The 13,814-nt window shown below is 41.3% G+C and overlaps 2 protein-coding genes across 2 annotated transcripts; one reads left to right on the top strand and one right to left on the bottom strand.

Annotated features, from left to right (window-relative positions):
- Positions 1–3,766: 3,766 nt before the first annotated feature.
- Positions 3,767–6,161, bottom strand: LOC129956793 (uncharacterized). The gene is made up of 2 exons (XM_056068739.1): positions 5,087–6,161; positions 3,767–3,963 (listed from the first exon to the last, which is right to left on the bottom strand). The coding sequence occupies exons 1-2, from the start codon at positions 6,159–6,161 to the stop codon at positions 3,767–3,769; spliced, it is 1,272 nt and encodes a 423-aa protein (XP_055924714.1).
- A 6,356-nt stretch (positions 6,162–12,517) lies between these two features.
- LOC129956792 (uncharacterized) lies at positions 12,518–13,603 on the top strand. Its single transcript, XM_056068738.1, has one exon. It carries the CDS (start codon positions 12,518–12,520, stop codon positions 13,601–13,603), a length of 1,086 nt encoding a protein of 361 aa, XP_055924713.1.
- Positions 13,604–13,814: the final 211 nt, after the last annotated feature.

The raw sequence follows: 13,814 nt of genomic DNA, 5'->3' as shown, positions 1-13,814 counted from the left end.
AGAGCATCGATTGCACTTTTTGAATCTGTATATAAAATAAATTTCCCTCCGAAATAATTCAGTTTAAGTAAAGCTAAATATATACCATATATCTCTGAGGTAAATACTGAGCAAAACTGGTGTAATCTTTCCGATATAGTAATATCTCCTATCACAACTGCTGCTCCAACATGATCTTCATTTTTAGAGCCATCAGTAAACACAGGCTCATAGTTTGAAAAGCGATCTCTGTGATCGTAAAATAAATTTTTGTACACGATTTCAGGTGTTGTTGATTTCGGCAAGTGTTCAAACTCATTAATAAAATTTATATTTAATTCCTCCCAAGGTGGAAGTTCATCATTTTTCTCCAAGATTGGAAAATCGGTAACGTTAAAATTCCTCAAAGTGTCCTCAACTCTGAAGCCGAATGAAGGGATGAACGAACGCTTTAGCGCAAATAATGACCCATATATAGGATTAAGGACTTTATAATGCATCGGGTGAGATGAATCGCTTTTAATTTTAAAAAAAGCATTGAGAGTAAGCCTCTCCCGTCTCAACTCTAATGAAGGTTCATTGCTCATTACATAGATACTTTGAATCGGGGATGTTCTAAATGCTCCCAGACACAGCCGGAGGCCCTGATGATGTATAGTATCAAGAGCGTTCAGGGTAGATTTTGCAGCCGAGCCGTAAATAACGCATCCATAATCGAGTTTTGAACGTATAAGAGCTTTATAAACTCTCATCATAGCAGTGCTTTCGGCTCCATATGATGTCCCCGAAAGTATTTTGATAAGATTTAGAGATTGAATGCACTTTCTTTTTAAGTAATTTATATGAGATTTGAAAGTCAGCTTAGAGTCAAGTATCAGTCCTAAATATTTTGCTTCCTTTACGATAGGAATTGTGCAATCATTCAGTAAAATTTTTGGATCCAAATGGAGTCCACGTCTTCTGCAAAAATGTACGCCATTTGTCTTTTGAGTTGAAATCTGGAATCCATTTTCTCTGCTCCATTGACTGATATTATTCACCGCCTCTTGCAATTTCTTTTCAATATAGACCATATCTGTGCCGGAGCAGTGAATTGCAAGATCATCTACAAAAAGAGAGCCTTTCACGCACGTTGGTAATTGCTTCATGACTCCATTTATTTTAACAATGAATAGGATAACACTAAGAACGCTACCCTGAGGAACACCCTCCTCTTGATAAAAGTTGCGAGATAAAATATTTCCTATTCGGACTTGAAACGTTCTTGTCTTTAAAAAGTTCTTAATAAAAATTGGGAGATTGCCTCTAAAACCAATTTCATAGAGGTCTTTTAAAATTCCGTATCGCCATGTTTTATCATATGCCTTCTCCATGTCAAACAGAATAGAAACAAGGTGTTTTTTACTAACGAAGGCCTCTCGTATAGAAGTTTCTAGTTGTAAAATACTATCCACTGTTCCTCTACCGACTCGGAAACCAGATTGAAAAGGCGACAACCATTTCTTTTTTTCCAGAACATGTATAAGTCTAGAATTTACCATCCTTTCCAATACCTTGCAAAGACAGCTAGTGAGAGCTATAGGTCGATAACTGCTAGGAGTTTTAGCGTCTTTCCCAGGTTTTAAAACAGGGATTACCATGGCTCTTCTCCAAGAATTGGGGAACTTATGTTCTTTCCATATTCTATTAAATAAAATTAAAAGGTTATGCATGGACGTCTCAGTTAGATGAGTGAGCATGAGGAGATTGATCTTATCAGGACCAGCAGAAGTAGCATGCGATCTACTCAAAGCGCGTTTGAGTTCATTAAGATAAAAATCAGAATTATATTCTTCGTCTGTAACGGTATTAAAATTTATACCTTGTCTCTCTTCATTTGTCTTGAATAAAATAAAATCTGGCGAATATGAATTCGCACTAGAAACAGCAGCAAAAGTTTCTCCTAATGTGTTCGCAATCTTTTTAATATCTGTTACGACTTGTCCATTGTAATTCAAAAAGGATACTACTGGGCTATCATATCTACCAGATAGTTTTCTTATCTTGTCCCACAGCTTTTTTGATGATATTTGATTATTTATGGAGTTAATGAAATTTTGCCAAGATTTCCTTTTACTTACGCGTTTGACTCTTCTAAAGTTTGCACCAGCCAATTTAAAAGCAATTAGGTTAGATGTGGTCGGATAGCGTCGAAAGTTTCCCCAAGCTTTCTTTAGTTCTTTCATAGTAATTCGGCATTCTTCATTCCACCAGGGTTTCCATATTTTTGGTGTTTTCCCTGATGTTTTAGGAATAGTTATATCTGCTGCTTGAATAATTAAATTTGTAACTTTGTCGACTGCGTCTTCTATGCTATAATCGTGTACCATTTCCAATGTTATTGTAGCAAGTTGTGAAAATAGTGTCCAGTTTGCTTTCTGAAATATGAATTTCTTCGGTCTTTCAGGATATCTAATGTCATCATCTATGTAATTTAATATGATCGGGAAATGATCACTGTTATACAAGTCGTCTTCTGTATTGAAATTCCATTTGATGACTAAAGAAGGGGAGCAAAGAGCTAAATCAAGTGTGTGGAACGTCCGAGTTGGTTGATGAAAATATGTTTGGTTATTATTATTTAATAAACAGATACAGTGGTCATCAATTAGAGTTTCTATTTGTTTTCCTCTTATATTAATATCTGGACTGACCCATATTGGGTTATGGCCGTTGAGATCCCCAAGAAGAAAGAACGGTTCAGGTAATTGATCTATTAATTCATCTAATTCCTGTTGAGTGCAAATATAATTAGGTGGGAGGTAAATAAAACAAACAGTAACAAGGACATCAATCTGCAGCTGAATTGCCAATGCTTGTATCTCGCCATTTAATGGTATCTGTATAAAGGGAAAATCTTTTGAGATTAGAATTGCTACACCAGCTGAAGCTCTTGCGCCTTGAGTGTAATCTTTAATTATTATGTTGTAATATTTAATATTAATAACATCGTCAGGAGAAAGACAAGTTTCCTGTAATCCGAGGCAAATGGGCTGGTATTTATTTAAAAGCGATTTAATATCATCAGAGTGGGACTTTAAACCACGGCAATTCCACGAAATAAGTTTAAGTGCCATAAAAGCTTATTTTTTCTTTGATGTATTTAAAGTCTCTTCTACCCCGTCAGTGAACATCACGTCATCATCAGATGTGTGAATTTTAAAATCATCAGTATCGTCATCTTCGTCAATTCTTGATTGTTTTAAAAAATCTTGTTTAGTAAGTGTACGTTTTTTAATGGAATCTCTTATTTTTCCGTCCAAGTTATTTTTCATTGTCTGTATTCGAGACTTCCTCATAGCTTTTGTTTCTTTGAAAAGTTTTAACGTTCTTTTGGGTGTTTCTACTTTTTTATTGTTGGTTGTAGGTATACGAGATGTTTTGTTATGAGTAATGTTACCACTGTTTAATTGAATAGTGGGTGGTATTTTTAAGGCATTATTGTCATTTAGATTTCCTAAGTTAGTTTCCTTTTGGTTTTTTTGGTCATTTACTTTAGATATATTTGGAGGTCCAGTTTTGTTTTGTATTATTTCTTTTCCAGGATCATTGGATCTATTGTGATTAGCTGAATATTGCCTAGATGAAGGCATTGGGTTATTATCAGATGATATTTCTGTTTGTGGTGCTGTTTTATTTGAACAATACGGGCAGGTTTTGGCCGCAGAAGAATATGACACTCCAATAGTCGGTGTCCTGGAAATTACAATTTTTCGTGCTTCGGCAAAAGAAATATTTTTATTGACTTTTATTGTTTGAATTTCCTTTTCTTCGATCCATCTAGGGCATTTCCGAGTATAAGATGGATGGTCACCTTTGCAATTAATACATTTCGGGATAGAGGAGCAGGATTTACTGTTGTGCCCAATTTCCGAGCAACGGCCACACGTTTCTTTGCCGCGGCAGGCTGCCATAGAATGCCCGAATCTTTGGCACTTAAAGCATCTTAATGGATTGGGTATATATTTCTTAACGGGGCAGTTTATGTAGGCTATACGAACAGATTTTGGAGGTGTAGGGATATTGAAAGTCAGTATTAGATGTTTAGTTGGAATTATCTGGTTATCACGTTTAATAGATATTCTCTTTACTGATGTTACGTTTTGATCCTGCAAGCATTCAAGAATTTCTTCTTCAGAGTCTGATTGAAATTCAGATTCGGATATTACACCTCGAGAATTATTCAAAGATTTATGAGGAGTGACAGTGACTGCATGTTCTCCAATCGATTTCAATGATTTTAATAATTGTGTTTGTTCCAAGGATTTAAGTTCAATTAGGATGTCACCAATTTTTGTTTTTTTAATAGATTCAACTTCACCAATCATTCCCATAATGGACTTATGGATCAAAATAGGAGAAACAGTTTTAAAATCACCTTCAATTTTTTTAATAACGAAAAATTTATCAAAATGCAAATGGTGCTCCAAAGGAGAGTTTGACGGACGCATGTCTCCGCCGGGACCGAAGTTTTGGGAACCCATAATTTTTATGTGATGTTCATTCCAGTACGCCCCCACCCACCATGGAGCCCAATAAAGGAAGGCAGTTGCCGGCTCTGGGCTTCTCCAGCCTCGGTACTTACCTTAGGGGTGGTACCGGAATATAGATCTACAAAGACTGCAGACCTAACCCTAGAGCAGTACTTCCTTGTTCCCATAGAAATATACCACCAGCCGATTGACAAGAGCGGGCTCACTCCTGCCGCCCGACTTACGGAGCAGCATGGGCCAAAGAGAACGCAAAGGGACCCCAGGATCCCACTTTGCCCCTAACGGGTCGCCATGCACGGCCAACACATGGGTTTAATGTAAAACTCAAATATCAAACAAAATCCAACATAAATAGAAATGAAATATCAATTCAAATGATACAAAAATGGAAATTAGAAAAATAAAAAGAGAAGGATTGCTAGGGTAACCCGGGGGCGCGACACCCGTATTTACCAAAGATGGTAAACCCCCTGAGAAAAGGAAAGATCCCTGGGTACCTCGGGCTTGGGACACCCGTACTCACCTAAAGAAGGTGAGCCCCTGAGGGGTATTAAATAAGGTGGACAAATCTTTACCAGCGAGACCGGTTTTACCCAATTCCAGGGCAACCGATTTAATGGATTTAAGATCTTTAACAGAAGATCCTCGTCTTGCAAATTTCAAAGCAAGAGATTTCTGTGATGTAGACGCAAGTTTTTTCTTTTTACTTTTTGATGATGTTTGTTCTTTTATTGGACTAGAAGAAATGTGATCCGATTCAGTATCGGTAGTCAGGATAACGACTGGTTTCGTTTGTGTCCCTGATGCAGTAAGAGAGAGTTTTGCTGCAGTAGCATAGCTTTTGCCTTCTTTAGGAGTCTGTGCTTTCACAAGACGCCGAGCTTCAGGAAAGGAAATATTTTGTGCAAATTTCACAGAAATAATATCCTTCTCAAGCTTCCATTTTGGGCAGACACGTGAAAAAGAGGTGTGATCACCTTTACAGTTAACACATTTTTCCTTTTGTAAACATTCATTGCTTTCATGACCAGCGGCTGCACAACGGGCGCATGTAAGGGTCCCGCGGCAGTTTGTCTTTGAATGACCAAAACGCTGGCATTTAAAACATCGCAATGGATTTGTCACATATGGCCTCACAACCAATTTCGAATATCCAGCTTTAATTGAGTCTGGAAGCTTGGGAGAATTAAACGTCAGAACATGGTGTTTGGTTTCCAGGAGTTTACCATCACGCCTAATCGTGATACGGCGCACGTGTGTGACTCCTTGACTTTTCAGTTCCTTTTCAATGACATCCAGAGGTTCATTTAACAGCTCTCCACATGTAATTACTCCTTTAGAAGAGTTTAATGATTTATGGGGAGAGACAGAAACAGGTATAGTACCAAAGGTTTTTAATTTCAAAATCTTTTGTGACTGTTGACGAGATGCCACTTCAACGAGCAACTCTCCTGTCCTTAGCTTACGGACATTAGCAACTTCGCCGACACTAGAGGTGAGGGCTTTCTCCACGAGAAATGGGGAAACACTTTCAAAGGTTGCGTTATCAGAAGAAACACGTTTTACGATAAAATAAATTGCAAATGGTTTTTCAGTTTGTTTTGGATGAATATGGTGCCCACTGAAGGGACCCTTCTTGCGAGGAGCCATACGATATTGCGAATGATTCAGGCCCGACGGCACCGCCCACCACGGAGCCCAACAAGGGAAGGCAGCCACCGGCTCTGGCCATTCCCAGCCTCGGCGCTTACCTTGGTGCTAGCCGGAACCTATACGCTCGGAGTTACCCCCGGGGACAGTGACCACCCTTAACGCCAAGCCCAAGGAGTAACCCCTTTGCTTGATCCCTAGCAGACTAGCCACTCAGGTGACTAGCTACCAGCCGATTGATGCACAGGGGACCACAGTACACCACCCGTCTTTCAAATGGGTTGCCACGCACGGCCAACACGTGGGACTCCGGCTGTCCATGAGAAGCAAGAAGCAAACAGAGCGGCGACAGCTTCTCATGGAGAGCCCCCTCGCTTGCCGTCGAGGGAAGAAAAAACACAGCAGAAAGCAGAAGGCGTAGGGGAGTGGAAACGTAAAGGGAGTATAGATCCCTGGGAACCTCGGGATTGGGACACCCGTACTCACCTAAAGAAGGTGAGCCCCTGAGGGGCTGGATGTCTAGGAAGACAGCTCCTGATTTCTGTTTGTTAACAAATCCTTCAGTGATGTATTCGGATACTCTGGCGAGTTGGTGTGTCGTGGAGAGGTTCGGTCTGAACCCGAATTGTTCCGGACACAGTAAGTTGTTTTCTACTAGGTGTGTATTTAGTCTTTTTAAAATGACACTCTCCGCAATTTTGCTTAGCGTTGATAAGAGAGAAATTGGTCTGTAGCTAGAAGGATTTGTGGGGTCCTTTCCTGGCTTAAAAATTGGGACCACCGTTGCTGTCTTCCAACGTGTTGGGAAGTGTCCTACTTCCAATATCTTTTGTATAAGTAGTGTGAAAATAATAATTACATTAAGGGGGAGTTTTTTAACCGTTTTATTAGTGATATTATCGTATCCTGGGGCTTTGTTGTTACGCAAGTTTTTGATTTCTTTAATGATTTCAGATGGGAAGATAGTTTCAAGTTTTGAGTTTGTATTTGCTAGTGGCGCCATCTGTGTGTTGTGAAATGTGTTAAGAACTTTCTCGACCTTGGATTCGGTTTCCTTGTGAGTTAGGTTGTTGTTTTTAAATTGTGTCTCGAGACTTTCAGCCAAGCAGTTTGCTTTTTCCAGTTTGTGCTATACTGGCCGGACCTTTAAGGGTCGGAATGTTGTAACTCTTCTTTTTGAAAGGTTTCACAAAATCCCAAATGTAACCGTTTTCATTGTTCAGATTTGCTAGTTTATTTGCTAACTCATTCTCTTTTAATTTCACGTCAAGTTTATTTATTAGTTTGTTCATCCTGTTGAGCTGCTTTTTTAGAGAGGGGCTTCTGTTTTGCTGGTATAATTTTCTTATCTTATTTCTTTCTTGGTTGAGTTTTTTAATTTGTGGGTCGAAATACGGTTGTTTCATTTTGACTGGGGTGGAGTGATTTGCTCTGGCAGTTTGAATCTTGTATTCTATTTCTTCCGTTAGTTTGTCGATTCCTACGGGGGTGTTTAAATTGTTAGTGTTAAATATTGTCCTGGTGAGTTCGTTTTTGAAGTTTATCCAGTTTGTTTTGGTTTTGGTGTATTGCTCAGGTAGGGTGTAATTAAAATAGAAATTAAGAGCGACCGGGTTATGGTCAGAGCTCATTTCGGGTAAGGAATTAATTTTATATGGAAATAGAAAATGTCTGATAAGTGTAATGTCTATGGTGGATGCAGAGTGCGTGCCAAAACGTATTGGTTCATTTGGGAACAATACTTCTAACCCTGCATTATCCACAAAATGTCTGAGATTTATGCCTCTTTGAGAATTACTTTGGCAGTTCCAGGATGTGTGGTGGGCATTGTAATCTCCACAGATGATGTTGTTTAGTCCTAGTTGTATGATGTTTTCAATGTCGAAAAGAAATAAGTTATGATCTGATTTTGGGGGGATGTAAAGTGATGTGACATTTACGGGGTCGTGATTTTTCAGTGTTATCCTGACTATTGTTGCTTCTACTTGTTGAAGGGTGGGTGGTATTATTTGATGATGGGGAATGTGATTTTTAATCAGTGCGGCCGTTCCTCCACTGGGTCTGTTTTCATCCTGATTTTCTCTATAGGAATAATATGCTGTGTAGTTTGCAATGAATATTTTCTGCCCGGGTCTCAGGTGCGTCTCTTGTAATAATAATATATCGGGGTTATGCTTATTGATAAACAGTTTTAGCTGATTTAATTTTTGCCTGATCCCGTTTGCGTTCCAGTAAATGATTTTGAGACACCCAGCCGTGAATGTTTACTCGGAGGTAGCGCCATCTGGGGTGAAGAATGCTCTGATGAGTATTTGTAGCTTGTCGGGTATTGAGTTGGCTCTTTTTAATTCTTGCGCCATATTGATGATATCTGGTATGCTTTTAAAAATTTCTTTGACTTGTGCTATGATTTCAAGCAGAGCCGTGATCTCGGTGGCGTTAATCTGCTCATGGTATGTGGGGACCTGTGCTGATGCACTGGGGGTAGTCGTTTGTGGCGCCATCTGATGTGTTGTTGCGCTTTGAAAGTGTTGAGCGTAGCTGAAGTTAGATTTGATTTTGCTTTGGTTGGGATTGAAAGTGTTACTATTTGTGCATTGTGGTGCTTGGTTTCTATTGTTCTGGAATGTTTTGGTGTATTTTTCACAGCCTCTGTAGGCAGCTGAGTGGCCGTGTTTTTTACAATTAATATAGAAGGGGTTTTCATCCTTTCCCTTTCCTTTTGGGCAATCTTTAGTTTCATGTTCCTGGGCGCACTTCAGGCACCTTGGTTAAAGGTTACAATTGGTGGCTCTGTGGCCGAACTCGTTGCATCTGTAGCATTGCGCTACAGAGTTCCTGCCTCTGTATTCCTCAATTTTCACCTTTAAGTACCTGATTGTGTCGACTTCGTATATTGCCTTGACATTTGGCGTTCTATTGAGTTCAACCAGGTAGAGTGGGAGGGGGATCCGGGTTTTGGCCTGGGTCATCCGGATAACCTTGTTGACTGAGAAGCCTTTTTCATTTAGCTGTTCAGTGATATCCTCAGTCATGTGCTCAACATGGAGCCCTCTAATAACTACTTTAACTGGCCTGGTTGCTCTCGGGGAATTTACATAGAATTCAAAGTTGTTGCTTTTGCATACCTCTTGGATTTCTCTATGATGTTCGATAGTATCCGTGAAGATTTTAATGAACCCGTTCCCTAGCCTGGCCTCGGTAACGGTGGTGTGTGAACGGATTACCTCGATCATTCTATGGTAGTCGGATGCGAATCTGAGCATTATTGGGGGAATTTTATCTATCTTTTCTAGTTCATTGTTAGTTTCAGAGGGTGTTTCGTTTACGTTTTTTAATTCCTGATATCTGTTTGTGGTGACAATTGGGGTCTGCACGGGTGTAGTTTGGGGGTTCCTGGCTGTTTTCCTTTTTGGGACTGTTTGGAATTTATCTTGGTCATTTAAAGGGGGGAAATTCTCTAGTAGGGATGCTTTACATCTCCCGGGCAATTCACACGCTGGTAATTCAAAACATAGACCTTTTATGTGCTCCACTTGTCTTGAGGCCCCTCAGGGGCTCACCTACTATAGGTGAGTACGGGTGTCCCAATCCCGAGGTACCCAGGGATCTTTAACCCCTCAGGGGCTCACCTACTATAGGTGAGTACGGGTGTCCCAATCCCGAGGTACCCAGGGATCTTTACTCCCTTTCAGTTCGCTCTCCTCTACGCCTTCTGCTTTCTGCTGTTTTTCATTCCCTCGACGACAAGCGAGGGAGCTCTCCATGAGAAGCTGTCGCCGCTCTGTTTGCTTCTTGCTTCTCATGGACAGCCAAAACCCCACGTGTTGGCCGTGCGTGGCGACCCATTAGAAAGACGGGTGGTGCACTGTGGTCCCCGGTGTATCAATCGGCTGGTACCTAGTCACCTGAGTGGCTAGTCTGCTAGGGATCAAGCGAAGGGGTTACTCCTTGGGCTTGGCGTTAAGGGTGGTCACTGTCCCCGGGGGTAACTCCCAGCGTATAGGTACCGATTAGCACTAGGGTGGATGCTGAGGCTGGGAATGACCAGAGCCAGTAATTGCCTTCCCATGTTGGGCTCCGTGGTGGGCGGTGCCGTCGGACCCGAATCTCTTATCATATCGTATGGGCTCCTCCAAACGTGGTCCCTTCAGTGGGCGTAAAGTAATCAAATTTTCAAACACCACTTCTCAATATTATGATAAATTCTTTGTCATTAAGCGTGTTTCAGAATCACAAGAAACTTTCAATTCCGTTTCACCATTCCTTGTACAAAAAGCTGTCGCAGCTACCGTCGGTGAGGTAATCTCAATAAGGAAAATGCGTTCTGGAGACTTACTAGTAGAAGTCGATACCAAAAAACAGGCTCAAAATATCCTCAAACTGAAAGCTCTAGCCACCATACCTGTTTCTGTAAGTCCTCACACATCGCTCAATTTCTCCAAAGGTGTCATAACTTGCGGAGAATTGTATAACGTTCCTTTAGAAGAAATAAGTTCAGAATTAAAAAAGCAAGGTGTGACTAATGTTCGCCAAATTACAATTCGACGAGATGGCCAGCTCTTACCGACAAAGCATTATATACTCACCTTTCACAGTCCCCAGTTACCCGAATCCATATATGCAGGTTACATAAAGCTTCCAGTTCGCCAATACATTCCAAATCCATTAAGGTGTTTCCAGTGCCAGCGATTTGGCCATTCGAAGGTTAATTGCCGCGGGACAGTCACTTGCGCCCGTTGTGCCGAAAAAGGGCATGATAGCCAACAGTGTACCGCACAAGAAAAGTGTATTAACTGTGATGGCGACCATCCCTCTTACTCTCGAACCTGTTCGCGCTGGAAACTAGAGAAAGAAATAATTACCATTAAAATAAAAGAAGATTTAACATATCCAGAAGCAAGGCGTAGGGTTGAAATACAGACTCCTACTCCTGGAATAAGCTATTCTTCCGTTCTTAAAAAATCATTTTGCACAAACTGCTCTTGTACCAACTGCAAGAAACAAAATTCGACAACAAAGCCTCCAGAAAAAACATCTGAATCAGACTCTGATAGTTCAACCAAAAATGTTCCAGATTCTTCTAAACAAGATCCCGATACACATAGAAAAGCCCGTAAGAATAAATCTCAGACCTCACTGACGCTGAAACTCGCGAAACGTGGACTTTCGCAAAAAGATCTTTCCGTAAAATTCAAAAAATCGAATCTACGGAATTCAGTCGCTTTGGGATTAGCAAATTAGAATGTAGTCCATAAGGATTTAACCACCATTTTTGGTGACACGCTAACCAACCCAGATTTTAAGCTCCATCCATCTGAGGATGAAGATTCACTTGATATGAGTTGCGAAGATCTAGCAACTCCAACAAATGCACGTCCTCTTTCTTCATCAAAACCTCTTTGATAATGGGTACCTTCGTCTCCTGGAATTGTCGCGGCATTCGCTCCAAACTGTTTGATCTCAAGACCATCATCAACCAGTTTCATCCCATATCTATCGGTGTCCAAGAAACTTTCTTGACACCCGATATTGCAATTAAATTACGTGGATATAACTGTGTTCGGAAAGATGCAGACACAACATCTCGCAGTTCTGGCGGTGTCTGTATTTTCACATCCAATCTATATCCGAGTACGCCTCTCAATTTGTCCCCTCAGGGGCTCACCTACTATAGGTGAGTACGGGTGTCCCAATCCCGAGGTACCCAGGGATCTTTACTCCCTTTAGGTTTACTCTCCTCTGCGCCTTCTGCTGTCGCCTTTTTTTCTTTCCCTCGACGGCAAACGAGGGAGCTCTCCATGAGAAGTTGTCGCCGCTCTGTTTGCTTCTTGCTTCTCATGGACAGCCAAAACCCCACGTGTTGGCCGTGCGTGGCGACCCATTAGAAAGACGGGTGGTGCACTGTGGTCCCCGGTGTATCAATCGGCTGGTACCTAGTCACCTGAGTGGCTAGTCTGCTAGGGATCAAGCGAAGGGGTTACTCCTTGGGCTTGGCGTTAAGGGTGGTCACTGTCCCCGGGGGTAACTCCCAGCGTATAGGTACCGATTAGCACTAGGGCGGATGCCGAGGCTGGAAATAACCAGAGCCGGTAATTGCTTTCCCTTGTTGGGCTCCGTGGTGGGCGGTGCCGTCGGACCCGAATCACTTACTATATCGTATGGGCTCCTCCAAACGTGGTCCCTTCAGTGGGCATAGAAACATTCCAATATCTTCCAACATATCTTATCATTTCGATCCGTTTTACATTGTAAAGCGAGTTTCTGCAAATAACGAAACTTTTCAAACTGTCTCTCCTTTCCTTGTGCAAAAGGCTATAACGGCAACAGTTGGCGATGTTAAATCCATTCGTAAAATGCGCTCTGGTGACTTGCTTGTTGAGGTGAATTCTCGTAAGCAAGCCCAGCAGATTCAAAAATTAAAAGCACTGGGAAATATACCAATAACTGTAAGTCCTCACCAGTCGTTGAATACCTCTAAAGGTGTCATTACCTGCGGGGAACTCTTAAATGTCCCCATAGATATAATAAAATCAGAAATGAAACCGCAAGGAGTTATAGATGTCCGCCGCATCACTATACGGCGTAATGGACAACTCCTTGAAACAAAACATCACATCTTAACGTTTCAGACACCCAAACTACCAGAATTTGTTTACGCAGGTTATATACGACGCCCAGTAAGGCCGTACATTCCGAACCCACTCAGATGCTTTCAGTGCCAGCGGTTTGGCCATTCTAAAGTTAATTGCCGCGGGTCTTTAACATGTGCCCGCTGTGCAGAAAAAGGGCATGATAGCCAGGAATGTTCCACACAGGAAAAGTGTGTGAACTGTAAAGGCGATCACCCTTCATTTTCTCGATCATGTCCTAGCTGGCAGCTTGAAAAACAAGTAATAACAATAAAAATCAAAGAAGATCTTTCATATCCCGAAGCCAGGCGTAGAGTTCAAGCACAAACTCCTACTCCTGGTAAAAGTTACGCTTCTGTTGTTCAGAACACCTTTTGCGCAAACTGTTCATGTAATAATTGTATAAAATTTCACACCGATTCAAAACCACCTGAAAATATTAGGAATTCTGATTCTGAACATTCTAGCAATAGTACACTTGACAGACCCAAGAAACCACAAAAGAAATCGAAGAAAAAATTGCAAAACTCGCTGACGTTAAAGTTAGCAAAACGCGGTATTTCGAAACAGGAACTGCCTTTAAAATTGAAAAAGTCGGCATCTAAAAATTCCGTCGCTTTAGGACTTGCGACGCAGGGTATAGTCCACAAGGACTTGTCGTCCATATTTGGTGGCATGCCCAAAAGTCCAGATCGCCTTTCTCTCCATCCATCAGATGAGGATGAGGATGAGGATTTGCACATGAGTTGTGAGGTTTCCGCAACTCTACCACATGCGCCTATTAACTTGCCTGCAATCTCGAATTCTTAATGGGTACCTTCATTTCCTGGAATTGTCGCGGCCTTCGGTCCAAACTTTTTGACATTAAGACCATTATGAACACGTTTCATCCTGTTTGTTTTGGTCTTCAAGAGACCTTCTTGAAGTCCAATATTCCAATTAAATTACGCGGTTATAATTGTGCTCGGAACGACGCAGACACTGAATCTCATAGTTCGGGAGGGGTGTGTATCTTCACCTC

The sequence above is a fragment of the Argiope bruennichi genome, chromosome 11, assembly GCF_947563725.1.
Source record: "Argiope bruennichi chromosome 11, qqArgBrue1.1, whole genome shotgun sequence".
Lineage (NCBI taxonomy): Eukaryota > Metazoa > Arthropoda > Arachnida > Araneae > Araneidae > Argiope > Argiope bruennichi.
Note: the sequence above shows the minus strand (reverse complement) of the source record. Positions and strands in the feature narration are given on the sequence as shown.